At 43.9% G+C, this 17,603-nt stretch overlaps 1 protein-coding gene and 1 non-coding gene across 2 annotated transcripts; both read right to left on the bottom strand.

Annotated features, from left to right (window-relative positions):
• Positions 1-1,464: 1,464 nt before the first annotated feature.
• LOC124667709 lies at positions 1,465-3,448 on the bottom strand. Its single transcript, XM_047204967.1, has 2 exons — positions 2,815-3,448; positions 1,465-2,533 (listed from the first exon to the last, which is right to left on the bottom strand). Exons 1-2 carry the CDS (start codon positions 3,145-3,147, stop codon positions 1,937-1,939), a joined length of 930 nt encoding a protein of 309 aa, XP_047060923.1. The 5' UTR covers positions 3,148-3,448; the 3' UTR covers positions 1,465-1,936.
• Positions 3,449-14,915: 11,467 nt separating this feature from the next.
• Positions 14,916-14,989, bottom strand: TRNAN-GUU. The gene has a single exon. It is a non-coding gene; the product is annotated as a tRNA-Asn (tRNA).
• Positions 14,990-17,603: the final 2,614 nt, after the last annotated feature.

Here is a 17,603-nt window from a genome sequence, read left to right as displayed (position 1 = left end):
GAACCAACCCTAAAGAGGCCTAAAAACCAACGTGAAGTTGATCCCCGGAACAATCCCTCTAGAGCTTAATAAACCGCACCTTACGCACTACTGGATCCTTCAACCCGTTTATAAGGCCTAACCATACAGATATCAAACCAATCCTTGAAGAACAAGGAGAAACTATAACGGATTAGATCTACTAAATAACGAACAAGCAAGATGCTGCCCTTACACCTAAAATAGGTGTAAGGGCAGCTAGATATCGAGGGCAGCGTAGCTAAACAAGTTCATCGTGAAAGCATCGACGTCGGCCCCAAAACACCTAAGATAAAGGGTGTTGCTCGCCATCAAAAAGGCTTCGAGCACGAGCAACACCAACAACGAATAAACGTATCTTGCCTAGATCGCAAGATGCGATCTAGGCGACATGATGCTTACCGGGAGAAACCCTCGAAACAAGGGGTGGCGATGCGCCTAGATTGATTTGTTGTGAACGTGATCGTCCTCCTTTCTCAATAACCCTAGATACATATTTATAGTCCGTAGACTTTCTAATTTGGGAATAAACCCAACCGTGTACGAGCTAAACTCTATCTCTTAATTCTAACCGACACGTATCCTACTATAATTTACAGATACACGGGCAATCTTGCCCAAACTTCTTGTACAAGGCCGGTTCGGGGATATCTTCCGTGCACATCCTCTAAGCTAATTTAATCACGGCCCATCTCCAGACTTGGTTAAATTCTGATGGTAACACCTTCATGGTTGTCTCTTCAGCGTGTGGAGAATCACGTCATGTTTATAAAAGTGTCTACATGGTTGGAGGACACGACGGAGGATATTTTTATGATTTTATCTAACATGGATGACATGTAATCTACGAATCGGCCCTTCATCTCCTTAGGTGGTTTTGTAGTTTTTAGAGGATTACTTGTAATGAACTTTCTTATTTTTATTTTTTTGATGTTTGGATTTGAGATCTGTTGTAATGATTAAGACTTTTAAGTAAGAAAACACACTTCATCAGAAGAAAAGGTGATCGGAGCCTGATAAGCAAAAGAAAATGCACAATACCTTTGGCTTTTGCCACCAATGGATCACGGATGGATGTTGAAGTTGCTTAGTAAGTGGCAAACACAAGTGTTGATGAGATGTGACTTGACTTACACCTGAGGTTGGCGAGCTAGCACCATCACCACATCGATCATCACAGGACCTTTATTAATTAAGGGTCCTAGGATGAAGCCAGTTGTAGTTAAGCATGCTACTACTAGTTCCGGTATGAACATGAGACGTACCATCCTAGATTCCAGCTTCTTATATAACGCAAAATAATCAGTTTGGTAGAGATGTAGCTGTCGTGCATATGCCCATGCTTCCTTGGGCAGGAATTAGCGGAAACACTCTTGATGCTGAAGCTTAAGCTGGGATGAGGAGAAGCTGGAAACCAAAAAAAAAGTGCAAAGAGGAGAAGAAAAGTTGAGCTATCCTTTCTTTCGCTCTTGTGACTGACTGACTGACTGAGTGAGAGACACCACCTAGCTGAGGTAGCTACAGCAACAGTCCGACACACGCCAACCTCACTCCAGGCGAGCAAACAAAAAGCAGCCTTTCGTTCCCCAACTGCTTGTGCTGCCCCTGCAACAACAAGATCTCTCCATCTTCCTCATCATGTCTCTCCTTTCATGGCAGAGAGACATGGCAAGAAAGGAGCAACAAAATGATGACCTGACCAAAATGCTGCGACATACACACTCTCCGTCGATCCCCAGACCGGCACTGCCACTACTACTTGCTGCTAGCTAAACATGTCCTTCCTCTACGGCTACGTACTACTATTATGGGTCGAGCGACGTTGCTTTACTTGTACACTACCACCACCACGCGCTCGACTGCGAGCAGGCAGGCAGGCGACAAGATTCCAGGAACCATCATCATCATTCGTGGAGGTTCAGTGGCTGCAGAGGTCCGACAGCTCCTTCCGGCCCTCCACAATGTCGTCCAGGAAGTCGTCCAGCTGGCACACCAGCCCGTCGGTGCCGGCCCGGAGCACCTCCACCCACGCCCTGAGCTCCTCCGCCTTCTCCTTCACGGCCCCGTCCTGGTCGATCAGCTTGCAGCCGCCCGCGACCGCCGCGGCGGCCGCGCGCTCCACCTCCTCCCGCGCCGCCTCCGCCGCCGCGCGCGCGCTCCGGAACTCGTCCATCCTGATCGTCCTGCCGTCGTCGGCCTCCTCCGCCATCCGCTTCTGCAGCGTCGCGATGGACGCCATGAACCCGCCGCTTGCGTTGTCCGTGCCGTCGGCGGACGAGCAGGGAGACCCGGCCGCGCAGGCGCCTCCCGCGAGGATGAGCAGGAGCAGGGAGCTGGCGTTGTGCAGCGCGTAGAGGAGGCCGCGGAAGCCGTTGAAGCCGCTGAGCCTGGCGTCGGCGGCGCGGCGCTCGTCCAGCTGCAGCGAGAGCGGCGCGATCCTCGACGCGGACAGCGCGCGGTTCTCCTCCTCCGCCGCCATCGCCTCCCTCCTCGACGCGGAGACCGCCCTCAGCACCTGTTGCCATTGCGCGATCATGTTAGAAGAACAGAGCGTGCACAAGAAACAGAGTGCGTTCCAAGAAACAGAGCAGCAAGAAGCCACACGTACAGGACTGAATCACATCACACACAGTACAGAAAGAAGTTCCAAGAAAGAAAGGAACGATAGTAGGAGAAAAAAAAGGCGACACGATCATTCATGATTACTGCTCTTTTTTCCGAAAGAAAAACCATAATTACTGCTGGAGACGAGACACATGAATGATGTTCGAGTAAAGTTGGCAAGGAGTCACCAACCTGGCGAGTGGAGAGCGGGGACGGGTCCTGGAGCCAGTCGTCGAGCGCGGAGACGGCGCAGGACGCGGCGGCGCAGTAGCGCTCGACGGCGGCGAGGCCGAGCTTGACGGCGAGGCAGGCGTCCCAGAGGCGCGCGGTCTCGTCCATGTACTCGTCGAGCCACCGGCCGCCGGGGGGCAGGTGGAGCTGCCCCACGAGCATCGTGAGCTGCGAGTGCAGGCCCCTGAGCAGCGCCGCGGCCCGGAGGAGCGCGGGCAGCGACGACAGCCCGCCGCCGCCGCCGCTGAGCTCGTCTAGCCCCCGCGCCAGGGTCGTGAAGAAGGCGTTCACCATGGCTCCGCAGTGAAGTCCGCGCTAGCAGAGCAGAGTACTGTGCTGTGAGGCTGGCTGGGATCGACCGAGCTGGCGGAGGCTGACGGCGCGCGGCTGGCTATATATAGGGCTCGCCCGCGCGCGCGAGGTGCAGGAGGAAGACGAGGGGGGCTAGCTAGCTAGGGGGAGGGAGGGACACGAGGACACGATGGGGGGGTGGGGAGTGGAGTGCAATGATGGGTGTCTACAGGAGGGGGAGAAGGGCGATGATGAGGTTGGGGCGGCAGCCATGGTTGTTGCCTGCCGCTGCCCGCTTTGCTGGGTCGTGTGTCTGTCGTCCTCCCGCGCGCGCGCCCCTCTCGCGTCGCGGGAGCGAGCTCGCGAGCTCGGGTTTGCGCCTTGTCCGTGCGAGAGTGAGCAGGTTTTGTGTGTACGGCACTACGGCTCGGCGTGTTGGTCTCTGCGCTGCGGTGTGGCTCACTGGAGTGGAGTGGAGTGGAAGAGTGGTGTGCTTTGCGTTGCGTTATTTCCGGAAGTGGTCAGTATTTTGCGTGGTGTTGTTGGGAATTTGCTCCGTAGCTGTCTAACTATATTTAGCAGAGGTACTATGTTTAGGGGTTCCTCTTCTGGGGGAAACTGTGTGCTAGCAGTTGAGATTTTATTTAAAAAAACACATAGTACATAGTCCTTGTCTGAAAGTTCAGTACCCCTCCGTTTCATACTACTCCGCATATAAAATGTTGATTAAAGTTAAACTTTGCCAAGTTTAACTATGTAAAAAATATATTATTATTTAAAAAATAGAATAATATCATTAATACCTTAATACAATATATTATTATAACTTAAGATTTTATTATATATATATATAGATTGATATTTTTATCATAGATAGTTGGCCAAAGATTACGAACCTTGACTTAAATCAAACCTCATATGCAGAGTAATATAAAATGATGGGAGTATATCACAGGCGATTTACTTCTCCCCGCAATTAAGTATGGTCGTATGGTTATCCTTAGTAAGGACATATACTAATTAAACAAATGTAATCCGGAAAATCACAAACTAGTAATAAATTTAGTAGAGGAAACAAATTTCAGGCATATTATGATGCACCACCTTTTTTTTGTACCGCGCAGTATAAGCTCCAAGTATGAAATTCAAAGATTTCATTTCTAAAGCTTAAAATTACACCATTTTTTGAATGGGAAGAGGGGTCTGGAAGGGCCCCAACTGCTGCATTTATATCACCATCGGTGGAGCTAATTTTACATAGAGGACCTCAAAACAAAGAAAATTACAACTTGGCCCTTGAAGTTTGAACATAAGACCCTAAAACAGAAAATAGTAAAGCAATTGATTCTAGGTCTTCTTATAGCTCTATCTCCACTGAATTCTTCATGAAGCCACCGAGCATAGTCAACAACACCACCACCGGGGACATGGCCACTTGGGGTAGAGCGGCATGAGCACACCACCTCGGGGCTAGAGGGCCTCCAAATAGGCACAAAGGCCTGGAGGTTGAACACCTTTCGCCAGCTAACCGACGGCCAGGGAGGGAGTGGATTCCATACATCCATGATTTCCAGCTTCTGGATGCCAGACGACCGTCGATGTAGAGTTGCTGATGGTGAACTCCCGAAGATGTGGAGCGGTTGCCCTTCAGCCATGGTACTCGATGGCGAAGCGTACCACCAATATTTTGCTCCCATATGAAGCAGCACCCGAGTCACCTCCCCGACAAACTCCAGATGAGCAGAACATGGCGTTGGTTCCTTTCCTCCCCTCGCCTCCATGGCCTGCCGGAAGAAGTCGCACAGTACCGCCCCGCTCAAGCAGGAGATGGCCACAAACACCCTAAGTGCACCAAATTAATAGATGTGTAAATCTGAAATTGCTTTAAAAACCAAGACCTTTAAGCGCAACTACATAGGTAAAAAATGTGCAAAGTACCCCGTTATATATAACAAAAAAATTGGGCTAAAAATATAGATGAAATTCTAGGCTACACAATTACAATAACTGGGTTGCATATTTCTAAGCCAAATTTGCATGAAAACTGTATGGTTTCAAGCTTCAAAATGTGCAAACAAATCAATTGCATATCCGTAGACCCAAGCTTGCAAATAGTGTGCGACTTCAAGGTTCAAATTGTGCAAAGTATCCAGTCGCATAGTTGAAACCCTAAAAATATACAAAAAACAAACCTTGTGTAATTTTATGCTTCAAAATGTGCAAACAACTAACATTCACCCAAAAATGCACGAAAAAAGTATGTGCAAGAATATATTGTGCGTGTGCAGTTACCCACTTACAAATTTTAATCCTCAAATTGGAAAAAATGATATGAACAACTATAATTAATATAATTGAAATTGAAATTGTAACTAAAAATAATATGTAATAGAAAATAATCAAACTATTAGGCTTCGTTAAGACATGCTTCTACCAATAATGACTTTCTTTTTCTGAACGAAATTATGTTGGTCCTGACATTTTCCAGCCTAGACATCTGCAATTCTGCATGCTAAAAATCAACACAAAACCATTGCCTGAATCAGTCACGAATCAGGGTTTAATTAAGCAATGCGGCCGGATATTTAGTACCATCAATCTCATCACCTTACCTGAAATCCCAAGCTTAGCTTTTGCTGCGTTATTCGATTCTATCTCACACGCCTTCCTTTCCCTCCCCCCTTTATTTCCTTTCCAACTCAGAGATGCAATTCTTATCCTGGCAGCGCCACTACCCCAAATTCTTCGACAGATCGTTTACTTCAGAATCTAGCTCAGCCATGAAAAATTCATCACGGAACCATTGACCGAAATTTTTTGTACAATTCAGCAGGTATTTTTTTCACCCAGTTGGCCAATTGCAGCTGCTGGCGGGTGAAACACGGCCTGGCCTGCCAGTCAGCGACGGCCGGCGGTTGCAGAAGTAAATTTCGTGCACGGCGTAGGAGGGACGATCGCCCGACATGCACGAGGGAAGCGTGCATGGTGCCGGTCTGTCTGAGCAGCGAATTAAGTTGCGGCGACGAAGCTCTGCGCTTTGTGTCCCCGCCTTGTTAACACGCTGAAACATCTGCATTAACTTGCCTCGTGCACGTTATTGCGAAAACAATCGGTAGATGGAGCAGTAGACACGATGATACGCGGCAGCCATGGCAGGGTTTACACGATGATACTGCTCTAACAGCAAGTACAATAAGGTACAGTCAGCTAGCTATAAGAGATAAAATATTATAAATTTGCTTAGTTGGAGGAGAGAGATTAGGAGAGAGAAGAGAAGTGGGCTACTATCTAATAGCCAATTTCAAGACGTCTTCCTAGGCACTATGTGAGACTAAAAGGTGGGCCATGTATTGTAAAGTACTATATTTTTATAGCTTACTATTGTACATGCTAGCTATAAGTTGACTATAAATGATGTGGCAAATTGTTATAGTCGACTGCTGGCTATACTATTGTTCTTGCTCTAATCTACACGATGATATGTCGACACTTCTCTCTCTGTTTTTACTGCCTTTAATTATGTCTCGCAAGTGAAGTGCCCTCATCTGATTTTTTACTGTCTTAGGTTGTACTGTATACTTGTATTGCTACTGTTTCTGCTGTTGTTGCGGTGTATTCTCGTTTTACGAGCTTTTTGTTTGACCAAGAATTACTTTAAATAGATAAAAATTGTTTGTATGAAATTATTATCATTAAAAAGTGCTTTTCAATACGAATCCAATGATACTATATACATATAACATAATCAAGATTTTGTTGCTTAATTTTTATGGTCAAAGTTCGTCTTGAAATACGCGTACGCCTTATTCTTTGAAACAGAGGTAGTATATATATACACACTATACCCTGTATTACGAAAAGTTTTTGTCTTGCACATGCCTCCGGTCAAACTTCTAAAATTTCGACTATGAATATATCAATCATTAAAAATATGAAAATCCTATGTAAAGATTTGTCTAGAAAACTCCTTCTAGAACCATATAAGTAAATTTATTGGTGTTTACACAGTAGAGATTTCTAGCTCCCGACCTCTAGTACCCCCTTTATTTTGAAAAATTCTAAAAATCGATTCTACAAGTTCTATAAATTATGAAAAAAAAACTGTGTGTATTCAATGATGTATTCTAGAACGTGTGAAATCCCAATTTGAAATAATTTGTAATTTAAGCTGCACAAAAATGAAAAAAAATGAATTTGAGTATACTAAATAGTACTTATTTTGATAACTTCAAAATCTGTCAGGTTTTGTCATTTTTGTGTACCATGTAACTTAAAAATATAGCGTTGTAGTTTTATATGCTAGTATGAACATCATTGACTACATATCGATTTGTTAAAAAAATCTGAAACCTTAGATCTTTTTTAAATAAAGGGAGAATTAGAGCTCGGGATCCAAAGAGACTTTTCGGTGTTTATACACATAGTATAATGGTAACTAGTGGTCAAAGTTACATCATGCATACCATTACCAAACATTGAAAAGGCTTCTTTTTTTTGTGACACGAGTAGATGTTTTTTTACAGAGGGCATGCTTCCAGTTGCTATATTTTGAAAAAAAAAGATAAGCGTTGAAGCGGTGTAAGATCCCTAATAGTGCTTATTTTATTGCTTGTGTGCATCCCATAAGGTTAAGGGTGAAAAATCCTTTTAGATCCCGAGCTTTATATAGATTTAAAAAAAACAATCAATTCCTATTTAAATGTAAAACGAATATGAGAAGATATACGAGTACATATATAAAATATATTGTCAAATGTGATCCACACGAAAATAAAAGTGTGGAATGCAATATTGAGTTGTTTTGTCTTTCTGGGGCCACAATTTATTTTGAACTTTTAACTTATATATATGATTTTTGTTATTGTTTACTTCCTGCCTCGGAGCCAAAATATTGACTACGAACTGGCTTTGCGAACATGATTTTTCAACATAGTAGACGCGGTTTAGCTCCTCTTTTTATCTGAAGTTAATGTGGACAAACTGTGACATCCGAAAAGAGAAAGTTGTAGCTTAGCTGAGCAGAGCACCATAACACCAACACCTCCACTAACTTCTAAATTTTGTTTCATTTGACACTAATTCACAATAAAAATCTACAGAAAGTGGAGTTTAGTAAAGGGAAATCCAATTATGCTCACGGGTGCATATCGACCCATTGAATGAATTTTTTTTCAAAATGTAAAAAAAATCTGAAATAAAATCCCACATGTACATTTAGACATTCTATGTTTGTACACAAGTTTTTTTTGGGGGGGGGGGGGGGAGAGCATTTTTTGTGTCCCATGTAAATTCTTTTGGATGCTCCAACATGACTATTCGCAGAACATTTTTTTCCTTTTTACACATGCCACACAAGATGTTCTTTTTTTTACCCGAAATCTTGTGTGTGAATAAAGAATGCCCGGATGTATACGCAAAAAAAATTATTTAATAATTATTTGAATTTTGAATTTTTTTATGCATGTTTCATAATAGGTTCATATGCACCTATGAGCCAAAGCACCATTAGGTGCATATGAGCTTATTATTAAAAATGCATAAAAACCAAAATTTTAAAATATCAAAAAGACCAGAAATAAAATTTTGTAATTGTACATCAAAAATAACACGTGATAGAAAACCTATGCAAATATAAAATTCATCAATTTTTTTTTTGTTTCTCTCAAATAGCACAACACACATCAAACCTCAAACTTAACATACCAATATAACTTTTCTACTACAACAATGTGCAGATTTTTTCTAAACTTTTTAAACAAAGTGATGGTGTAGAAAACACAATCTCGAAAAGAGAATGGCACAGAGTGTAAAATTTCCATCCAGCGACTGAAACGTACTGCAAGTTTGTTACATAATCTTTGGTGCTCATATCAGTTAGCACAATGATGCTCAAGGCCCCCAGATGTCGGACGGCGCTTTTGACTAAGATTGGCATTAGCAGCAAATCGTTTCTGCCCACTCGATCGATCGAGATATTCCTTTACTCTTTATCTAACGACGCTTTGATTCCATCCCACCAATGTGATACACTCTGGTGAAGGAGCTAGGTAGCAAGCCGTGTTGCTGTTATCTTATAACATATCAACAGAGCAGCATATGCAATCGCTAATCACATGGATAAATCTTGGCAAAAGGGGGGATGATTTTGGAGGATGGGCGGTTAGGACGCCGGCCGTGGGGATCTTGGAGAATGTGATGCTTCCATTGATCCTTTTGCTTGGCGAAAGAAGCATACTTAATAAACAGTTAAACAAACACATGTGGTTCCTGTAAACAAAACCCTTCTTTTTTAAATGTGCCGGAGATGCTAGCTAGAGAGCCAACAGCCTCCTAAGGCGTGATCTCGCGTGATCTAATCGCGGGGTTATTGTAATGCAGGCATGTGATAACTGTCTAGAGGCTCGCGTCTTAAGATCAGGAAAGATTGATCTGCTCCTGACGAGGAGATCCAAACACGACAACCCGATCGGATTGTGTCTCGCTCAAATTAGGTACTACAGTTATCCAAGCACGTGGTAGTTGTCTAATTATCTAATTAACGTGTGACTAAGCTGCACAGTTTAGTAGCAGGAGTACAGGACAGCCGAAATATTCTTATGTATGGGAGAAAACGGATGCAGGAGCAAGCAAACAGTGGGCTACGATACAATCATCTTTTTGGCATTCGATTTCGTTTATGCTGCACCCATCATCCACATGCGTGGATCAAAGGAAGGGGGACACGTACTGCTGCCGAGCCCTGTCGAGTGAGTCCCATCATGGTCACTCATGGCGGTAATTATGGCCGCAATTATGCTCATCCAAAAGCCCACAGGGGCAAATTGATCTGCTAGCGAACCCTAATGGAGGGGTATTAGCAATAATTGTCTCATTGGTCCTTTTGATCATCGATCGATCGCCATGATCACCCGTCGCTAATCGCCGCGCCAAGGGGCTCCACGACGGTGCGGCGCTCGCGTTAATCTGATGAGTTTGCACGGCGGCGACAGAAACCCCAGAAAAGGCTGCGGCCATCGGCCATGGCCTTTGATTCTTTTTGGACATGGCATGATGATGGCTAACGCCACTGCCCGGCTAATTAACCCAACCGGCCGGACCCCCGCCGTAGAGCAATAATAATACTACTCCGGCCGGCGGGCACTCGCTTTTGCTGCCGGGCTTGTCCTGGGCGGTAGGTGACACCATCTCAGAATCAGCACTGCTAGTTGCCGATCTGCCTGCGCTTCCATGCTCCAGGGAGGGGGGGAGCTAGCTAGGCTGTAAAGATCGCGGAGCACGAGTAGTTTCTTGTCCATGGCGGGCCGCCGCCATCATGCGGTTTCGATATCGGGACGAGGGGAAAACCCACATCATCTGTCGGCCCGACACGCCAGCACGGACGCCGATCGATCGATCTCCGGAGGACGGACGGATGGGTGAATGCCGGCGACGAGTAGGCGGCCATGATGCGGGGTACGGCCTGGCCGTTGTTCGCGTCTCGGGAGCTAATTCGCTCGCCTTGTTTAAAAAAGTGGAGAGTGGTGCTTGGATGTCGCGGTAGCTGGGGTGCATTGCAGCGTTGCAAGTTGTGGATGAGATCCTGCCCGGATTCGGACGTGGTTGTGGTTCCGCCGTCTCGGCGGCGGTCGTGGTGGCCTGGCGAATCTGCTCCTGGTGGTTGGTTTTTGGTTACACGTGAGTATTACCGTGGATATCAACTTGACTTGACTCGACTCGACTCAACTAGTTAACGTCAACTTAAAACATCAGCAATCAGCATGGCACGACTCGGTAAGTATAAGCTTGATGAGCTCGTTAGAACAATAATTTGCTGTGGAGTAAGAGAAGTGCAAGACTGATGGTGCCATCATCTAACCCTCTTTGTGTAAATTTTGTTTAATTTACTTGAGTGTTCATGTTTCTTTGGCCTACTAGCATTGGTTTTTCTTTAATGTTGACTAGTTTATTTGCTAGCATAGCAACACAAGGATATTAACGAGCTTACCGAGTATTCACAACTCAGCTCATTGAACTTGTTTTCTTAGCAAGCTAAAAATCCCAACTTGGCTCGACTCATTAGTGGGCGAGTTCAAGCTAAGTCGAACTGAGTTTTCCCAACTGATAAGGAAGCAGCAAGCCGGCAATGAAAAACTCGGATAGAGGCGAGCAGTCGCACCAAAGGGCACCCCAAAAACCTTATCACTTGTTTCCCGGTAAAGGGTCTCAGCTAACGTAGTTTCAGGGTCTTTTCTCCTGGATGGTTATGCATGTGGTTGCCAGGATGGAAAAGACAAGAAGGCAACGCGGGAAACAAAATACACGCAGAGAGAGAGGACGGGTGCGTCCAATCTATTATGTCTCATAGCTTGGAACGTGGAGGCGCCTTCCTGACCAAGCCAACACGCGATGGAGGAAGACTCTCAAAGCTGGGTATGTGTCACAACAAAATAGGTTTCGAACTCGAACTCGAGGCACGCAACGCGCGCGTAGCGTGGTAAGACGGTCTGAGAAGGAGGAGGAGAAGGAGAAGGAGGGAGTGCAAATGAACTCCTTCTCTTCTTACTCACTTAATAAGAGGAGAAGAGCTCGCCTTAAAAATCACTCCAACTTCCTTCCAATTAGAAATGTGAGACTAAATTTTAGTCCCAAACTGTCCCATGCTGCCATCATACATAGGCATTGGGATTCCAAAAATTGCAGGCTACAGGGGCTGCCCACATAGAACAAACCCCATATACATCTAATTCTAGGGCGACCGAAAAATAAAAAATTTAAATTAACATTAGAAGCAACATTAATTCAGTTGTAATTCATGCCGAACTCAAAAATCTCGGTAGAAACGTCTTATGCAATTGAATCCATCACGATAGAAATCTGGCGATCCTAGAGCTGACTAAGCTCTAAGTTAATTCTCGAGCACTGTTCAAAAAATCGGCCGAGATACCGATTTATCGTGAATCGGATGGTAACCGATAATATTTTAGCATATCAGTTGATTTACCGCCGGCACCGATACTTTTGGCCAATTTTTGGTCTAATAGCCAATATTTCGCCTGATTTGTGTTGAAATTTCACTGAAATTGGTTATAGCAATCGATATTTTTGTCATATAATCTTGTAGAACTGTGCATTAGCTCAAAATTTCTATTTTTATTGATTAAACTGCTAGGCATCAAGGAAATAATTCTATTCAATGCTCCAATATTATTTTTACATAGCATATTATAGAAAACCGAGTGCCAAAAATTAGGATTTATAAATAATAAGCCAATAAATGGCTGACCTATAAAATCAATTAATCGGCCGATAAGCGATAATTTCCATTTTTAGGCTGGACGATAAGTTAAGATTAACGATTTCTTGAACATTGTTCTCGGCTGACCGGAAAAAATAGATGCACTTCACCGAGAATTAACTTAATTCATATAACATCACCCAATTTTAGTTGCAACTCATGTCTTCCTCATTCGATATGGATCATGCGGCTACCCTCATATTACGTGACGATCGGCCATTCAAAAATAGTTTTGAAACAAAACCCAAGCAAAAATTGCCATTTTTTTTTTGGGTCCAAGAGCTTCCGGACAAAATATCATGGCTTCCACGAGATGGATCCAGTATTTTTTCTTGGTAAGCTGAGTTTGAAGAATATTTTCCACTTAAGCTTAAACTAGGAAATGCCATCTACAACACCCACAAGGACATTCTTAGATTGTAATCAATGATAAAGTTTGACATATTCCATGAGATGATGCTCGATTAGTAGGTCAAGATTAAAGAGATACATCATCCTCTTGTGTCGCATAGCTTGGGCAATTGTCAAGGCATTTCTCTTGGAAGCGACATATACTAGAGGTTCCGAGTGTAATAGCCTTATTTTGTCTACCACGGTGAAAGCCAAAATTTTGACATGTTGCCATCTCCCATGGTGATGGGTGTTACTCGAAGAAGATCCATTAATCATGTTCATGGTAGGGGTATGGGAGGATTGGGATCCCAACCTGTGGACTTGTGCAAGGAGACACATTCGTTCCATAGCCAGCGACGTGAGATTATAAGTGAGAAAAATTGTCCATCCGTAATGTATTTTTGAATGTCAAAAAATCCATTGGACACAGACAATGGCCAAGTTCAGAGTTCTACTATAGAATCTGAGATTAAAAATGGTATATTACTTGGCAGATTTTCTATAGGAACACCAACTAATAATAGTTACTCAAAAATAGTGACATGTAACAAATGTAGAAGCTCCAAATTTAAGTTGTGTTGTCATCTCCAATGATGATGGGTGGAATTTGAGAAGAGTTATTCGTTGTGTTCATAGTACTGCAACCATGAGTTGTGCGGGGAGACCCATTTGTGCATAGGCAACGAAGTCGGATGTCATGGGACAATTTGTCTATATCCAATGTATCTTTTAATCTAAAAAAAGCTGAGTTTGAAACAATATACTCCTACTTGAAGCATTTGCTAGGAACACCAAGGTGAAGAGTGGCTACTCAAAAAATCCTAACACCTAGCAAATGCAAAAGCTCTAAATTTTTTGCCATGTGAAACAACACGGCCTGCTAAGGTCTATGAGTATAGTGTTAATTTCTGGATCGGTTCCCACGGTTTCATTTCCGATCAAGCACACACAATGCATTATTATTACAAAGCGCATGATCAAAAATTTGTGATTGTCACAAGTTGTATAGCACTAGCCCAAATAGAGTATTGTGCAAGATGTAAAAAAAGAGTATTGTGCAAGGAGACATATTTGTACCATAGCCAATGAAGTCAGATTACATGGCAACGAAGTCGGATGTCATGGGAGAATTTGTTCATGCCCAATGGATCTTTTAATCTACAGAAAGCTGACTTTGAAACAATATACTCCTACTTGAAGGATTTGCTAGGAACACCAAGGTAAAGAGTGGCTACTCAAAAAATCCTAACACCTAGCAAATGTAGAAGCTCCAAAATTTTGTCCATGTGAAACAAGACGACCTGCTAAGGTCTATGAGTATAGTGTTAATTCCTGGATCGGTTCCCACAGTTCCATTTCCGATTAAGCACACACAATGCATTATTATTACAAAGCGCATGATCAAAAATTTGTGATTGTTACAAGTTGTACGGCACTAGCCCAAATAAACTATTGTGCAACACCTAAAACAGAGTATTGTGCAAGGAGACATATTTGTACCATAGCCAACGAAGTCGGATTACATGGGAAAATTTGATTTGTCGATGTCAAGGTTTAGCAAAAATGCTGAGAGTCTAACAAAAACCAAAGTCCAATAATTACGTTAGAAGGAGGGCTTGAAGTCAAATTTTCCAAGTTGCTAGGTGTCCAATAATTACAAGTTGTATAGCACTAGCCCAAATAGAGTATTGTGCAACACGTAAAAAAATTTATTGGACAACTAGCACACACAAATGTTCCACAATTTCATTTCGATTAAGCATGCACAATGTATTATTATTATTACATTGGCTTACATGGTCTATGAGTATAGTGTTAATTCCTGAATCGGTTCCCACAGTTCCATTTCCGATTAAGCACACACAATGCATTATTATTACATTGGCTTACATGGGAAAATTTGATTTGTCAAGGTTTAGCAAAAATACTGAGAGTCTAACAAAAAAAACCGAAGTCCTGCAATACACAATGTTCCACAATTTCATTTCGATTAAGCATGCACAATGTATTATTATTACATTGGCTTACATGGGAAAATTTGATTTGTCAAGGTTTAGCAAAAATACTGAGAGTCTAACAAAAAACCAAAGTCCTGCAATAAGTACGCTAGAAGGAGGGCTTGAACCTCCGACCTTGTGGTTAACAGCCACACGCTCTAGCCAACTGAGCTATTCCAGCTTTGATGATGTTTGACCAAATGGTTTCTTAATAATTAGCCAAACTTTCGAATCATCGTATATAATTAGTATCAAACGTTGATAAGGACCAACTGGACAAGTAACAGACACGATCGACCTTTTCTCGTATGTGGGACTCTCTATCTTCTTGGGTAGATTCTTGTTTGGCTCCGAGCCTTAGCCTTATTTCTTGACCCGTTTTCGGACCCATTCCCTTTAGAAATGAATAGCGGTAGATGATAATGCGAAAGGGCGCCGCGTCTGGGCGGGCGGGCTGAATGGATGAGCGAAAGTTGGTACTCGGATCTCAGCTCGAGGCATTTTCTCTACCCCTTCTTACCCTGACAAAGCAGGTTCTGTTCAATTCCCATCTCTTGCGGTAAAGGACGCCATTGGCCTCAGACAAAGGGCATGGCTAGTTACGTGAGTGGTTGCAGGCTGCTCACGACGTGGTCAGCCCAACCCAGTTTACTACTACTAGTAGCTTAAGTTTAGTCCCATGGTCAGGGGGGAAATGATAGGCACCCGCGGCCTGTCCCCTACCGTCGCCACGCCGTTGTAAATGAACCGCTGCGCTTTCCTCTCTTCGTCCCCAATTTAGGGTCAGCCACCGGCTGTTGCTGCCTTCCCAACAAGCCCGCGGCGCCGGCGACCAGCGGCAAAGGATGCCCAGCTCGCCGCCACCGTAAGTATACTAATCCATGGACCGAGACACGATCAGTCGGCCATAGACGAGCATGCAAAGTTATGTCTCCACTAGTTATTTCTCTAGTCTAGATGTAAGTCACACAGTAATTGTGCGGGACAACAGAAGAGACCTTGGACTCTCTCTCTCCCCCGCTACAGTGAGGAGAGGCGATTTGTGCCCCGTCCCGTTCGCAACAGCTCACCGGCGGCGATTTGCCGGTTTCCCCTCCCTCCGCCGGCCGCTCCGGCGGCGGGAGGGTGGGGAAACCCCAGATCTCGTCTGTACATAGCCTAGGTGTGAGTGGGTGGCCGGCCGGCGGCGTCGTGGAGGAGGTGGCGCGGCCGATCTGGCGTTTTGTGGAGGCGGGGATCTTCTCCGGTGGTGGTGCTCTGCGGAGTGCGGCCGCGTCTGTGCCTCCTTCCTCACGCTCGCAACTCGGCGGAGCTGCGCTGTGCTTCTTCCCCGTGCCGGTTTCGATGCAGCGGTGGATCCGGTGGTTCGATCTTGTTGAAGAGGAGGATGTGGTGAAGTAGGGCGATGGCGACGACGGCGGTGCTCGGTGGAGGCTCTCCAGAGCTGAGGTTCGTCAACTTCCCGTCCACCAGGGGACTCCTTCCAATCCAAGGCAGCAGTGGAGGAGCGGTGGCGGCGCCAGCGGCACGTCGTGTTCGGCGCCGGCGTCATCGAGGTCTAGAGGAACTTATTTGTAATTTTCTGCTTTGTCTGGGCTTTTCTGTAAGAACCTTGCTTTAATGGATCCTGTTCTTCGCCGCAAAAAAAAAGTCACACAGTAATTGGCGACTAGCCAGTTAGTGTACAAGCAAGGCGGGTCCTGGAATTTCTAGGACCCGTGGCGAAATTAGGATTCAAAACCCTTGATATAATTATTAAAAAAATTAAATATATAATAAATGTTACCAATAAATATTGAAAGTGCATTAAAACCTAACATTTATAAAAATAATTTATAGATATTAACTTAAATTATCAATTAATGTATTTGTGACTCAATCAATTGTATACTTTTTGCCTCGTGGAATTCATACCTTTTAGATGATACGATTATTTGATGCCATTGCGAGAGAAGTCCTTATCGGAGACGAATAATTCATCGTTCGTATTTCCTTATTCTAGGCAGTGGGAGAATCAAACCAACAATTTTATGCTTCTTCGATCAGTGCTCTATACCGAGTTTTACTACTCCCTCCGGTTCATATTAATTGACTCTAATATGGATGTATCTAGACACATTTTAGTTCTAGATACATTCAAATTGAAGTCAATTAATATGAATCGGAGGGAGTATTAAAGACATAAGTGCATACAAAAGTGATATTTCAATTAAACAATTTATACATGTTGTATTAATATTTCTTCTAATACCATGCTGACTCCAACTTAAACCGATTAGGGTTTAGTGTGGCTCTCTCTCTCTCTCTCTCTTGTCATGAGAGGGTTGTTGATTGGTAGTCTTGATCTCCTGTGTAAGAAACGGTTGAACATTGTTGTGCGCCGGCCTTTACAAAGTATTGTTATAGAAACTAGCGCGTGATGTAAAAAGGAAGTGTTGAACTTCTTAGCACAGGAAAATGAGTGTGTGTTTTTTAGGGAAAAATGGGTGTGTCTTGCATTTCGTGGATTGGTAGTCTTCTGTCCTCTTGGCATTGTCCATCCCATGGGCCCCATCCCTGTTAGTTTACGCAATCCCTTGTATTATATTTATCGTAAAAAAGCTAATTATATTTTAAGATATGGAGTCTCAAAAAAATAATCTGCAAAACGGAAAAATAGCTAACTAGACGAAGAAGGCCCAAACTAAGAAAAAAAGGGCTCTCTCTAGTTAATTTTGTGGGTTGTAAGAGGTTAGAGGGCAGAACCAGATTCTTCTAGATTCGACCGAGACCATCGAAGCTTGTCAAGAAGAAGA

This window comes from Lolium rigidum, chromosome 6, assembly GCF_022539505.1.
Source record: "Lolium rigidum isolate FL_2022 chromosome 6, APGP_CSIRO_Lrig_0.1, whole genome shotgun sequence".
NCBI lineage: Eukaryota > Viridiplantae > Streptophyta > Magnoliopsida > Poales > Poaceae > Lolium > Lolium rigidum.
This window is presented reverse-complemented; position numbering and strand designations above follow the sequence as displayed.

What these genes read in the sequence shown, in the direction of transcription:
- LOC124667709 (XM_047204967.1), bottom strand. Translation starts at nt 3,147, where the DNA reads ATGGTGAACGCCTTCTTCACGACCCTGGCGCGGGGGCTAGACGAGCTC. An exon ending in CCCCGCTCTCCACTCGCCAG is followed by an intron (nt 2,534 to 2,814) that starts GTTGGTGACTCC and finishes CAATGGCAACAG; the next exon opens with GTGCTGAGGGCGGTCTCCGC.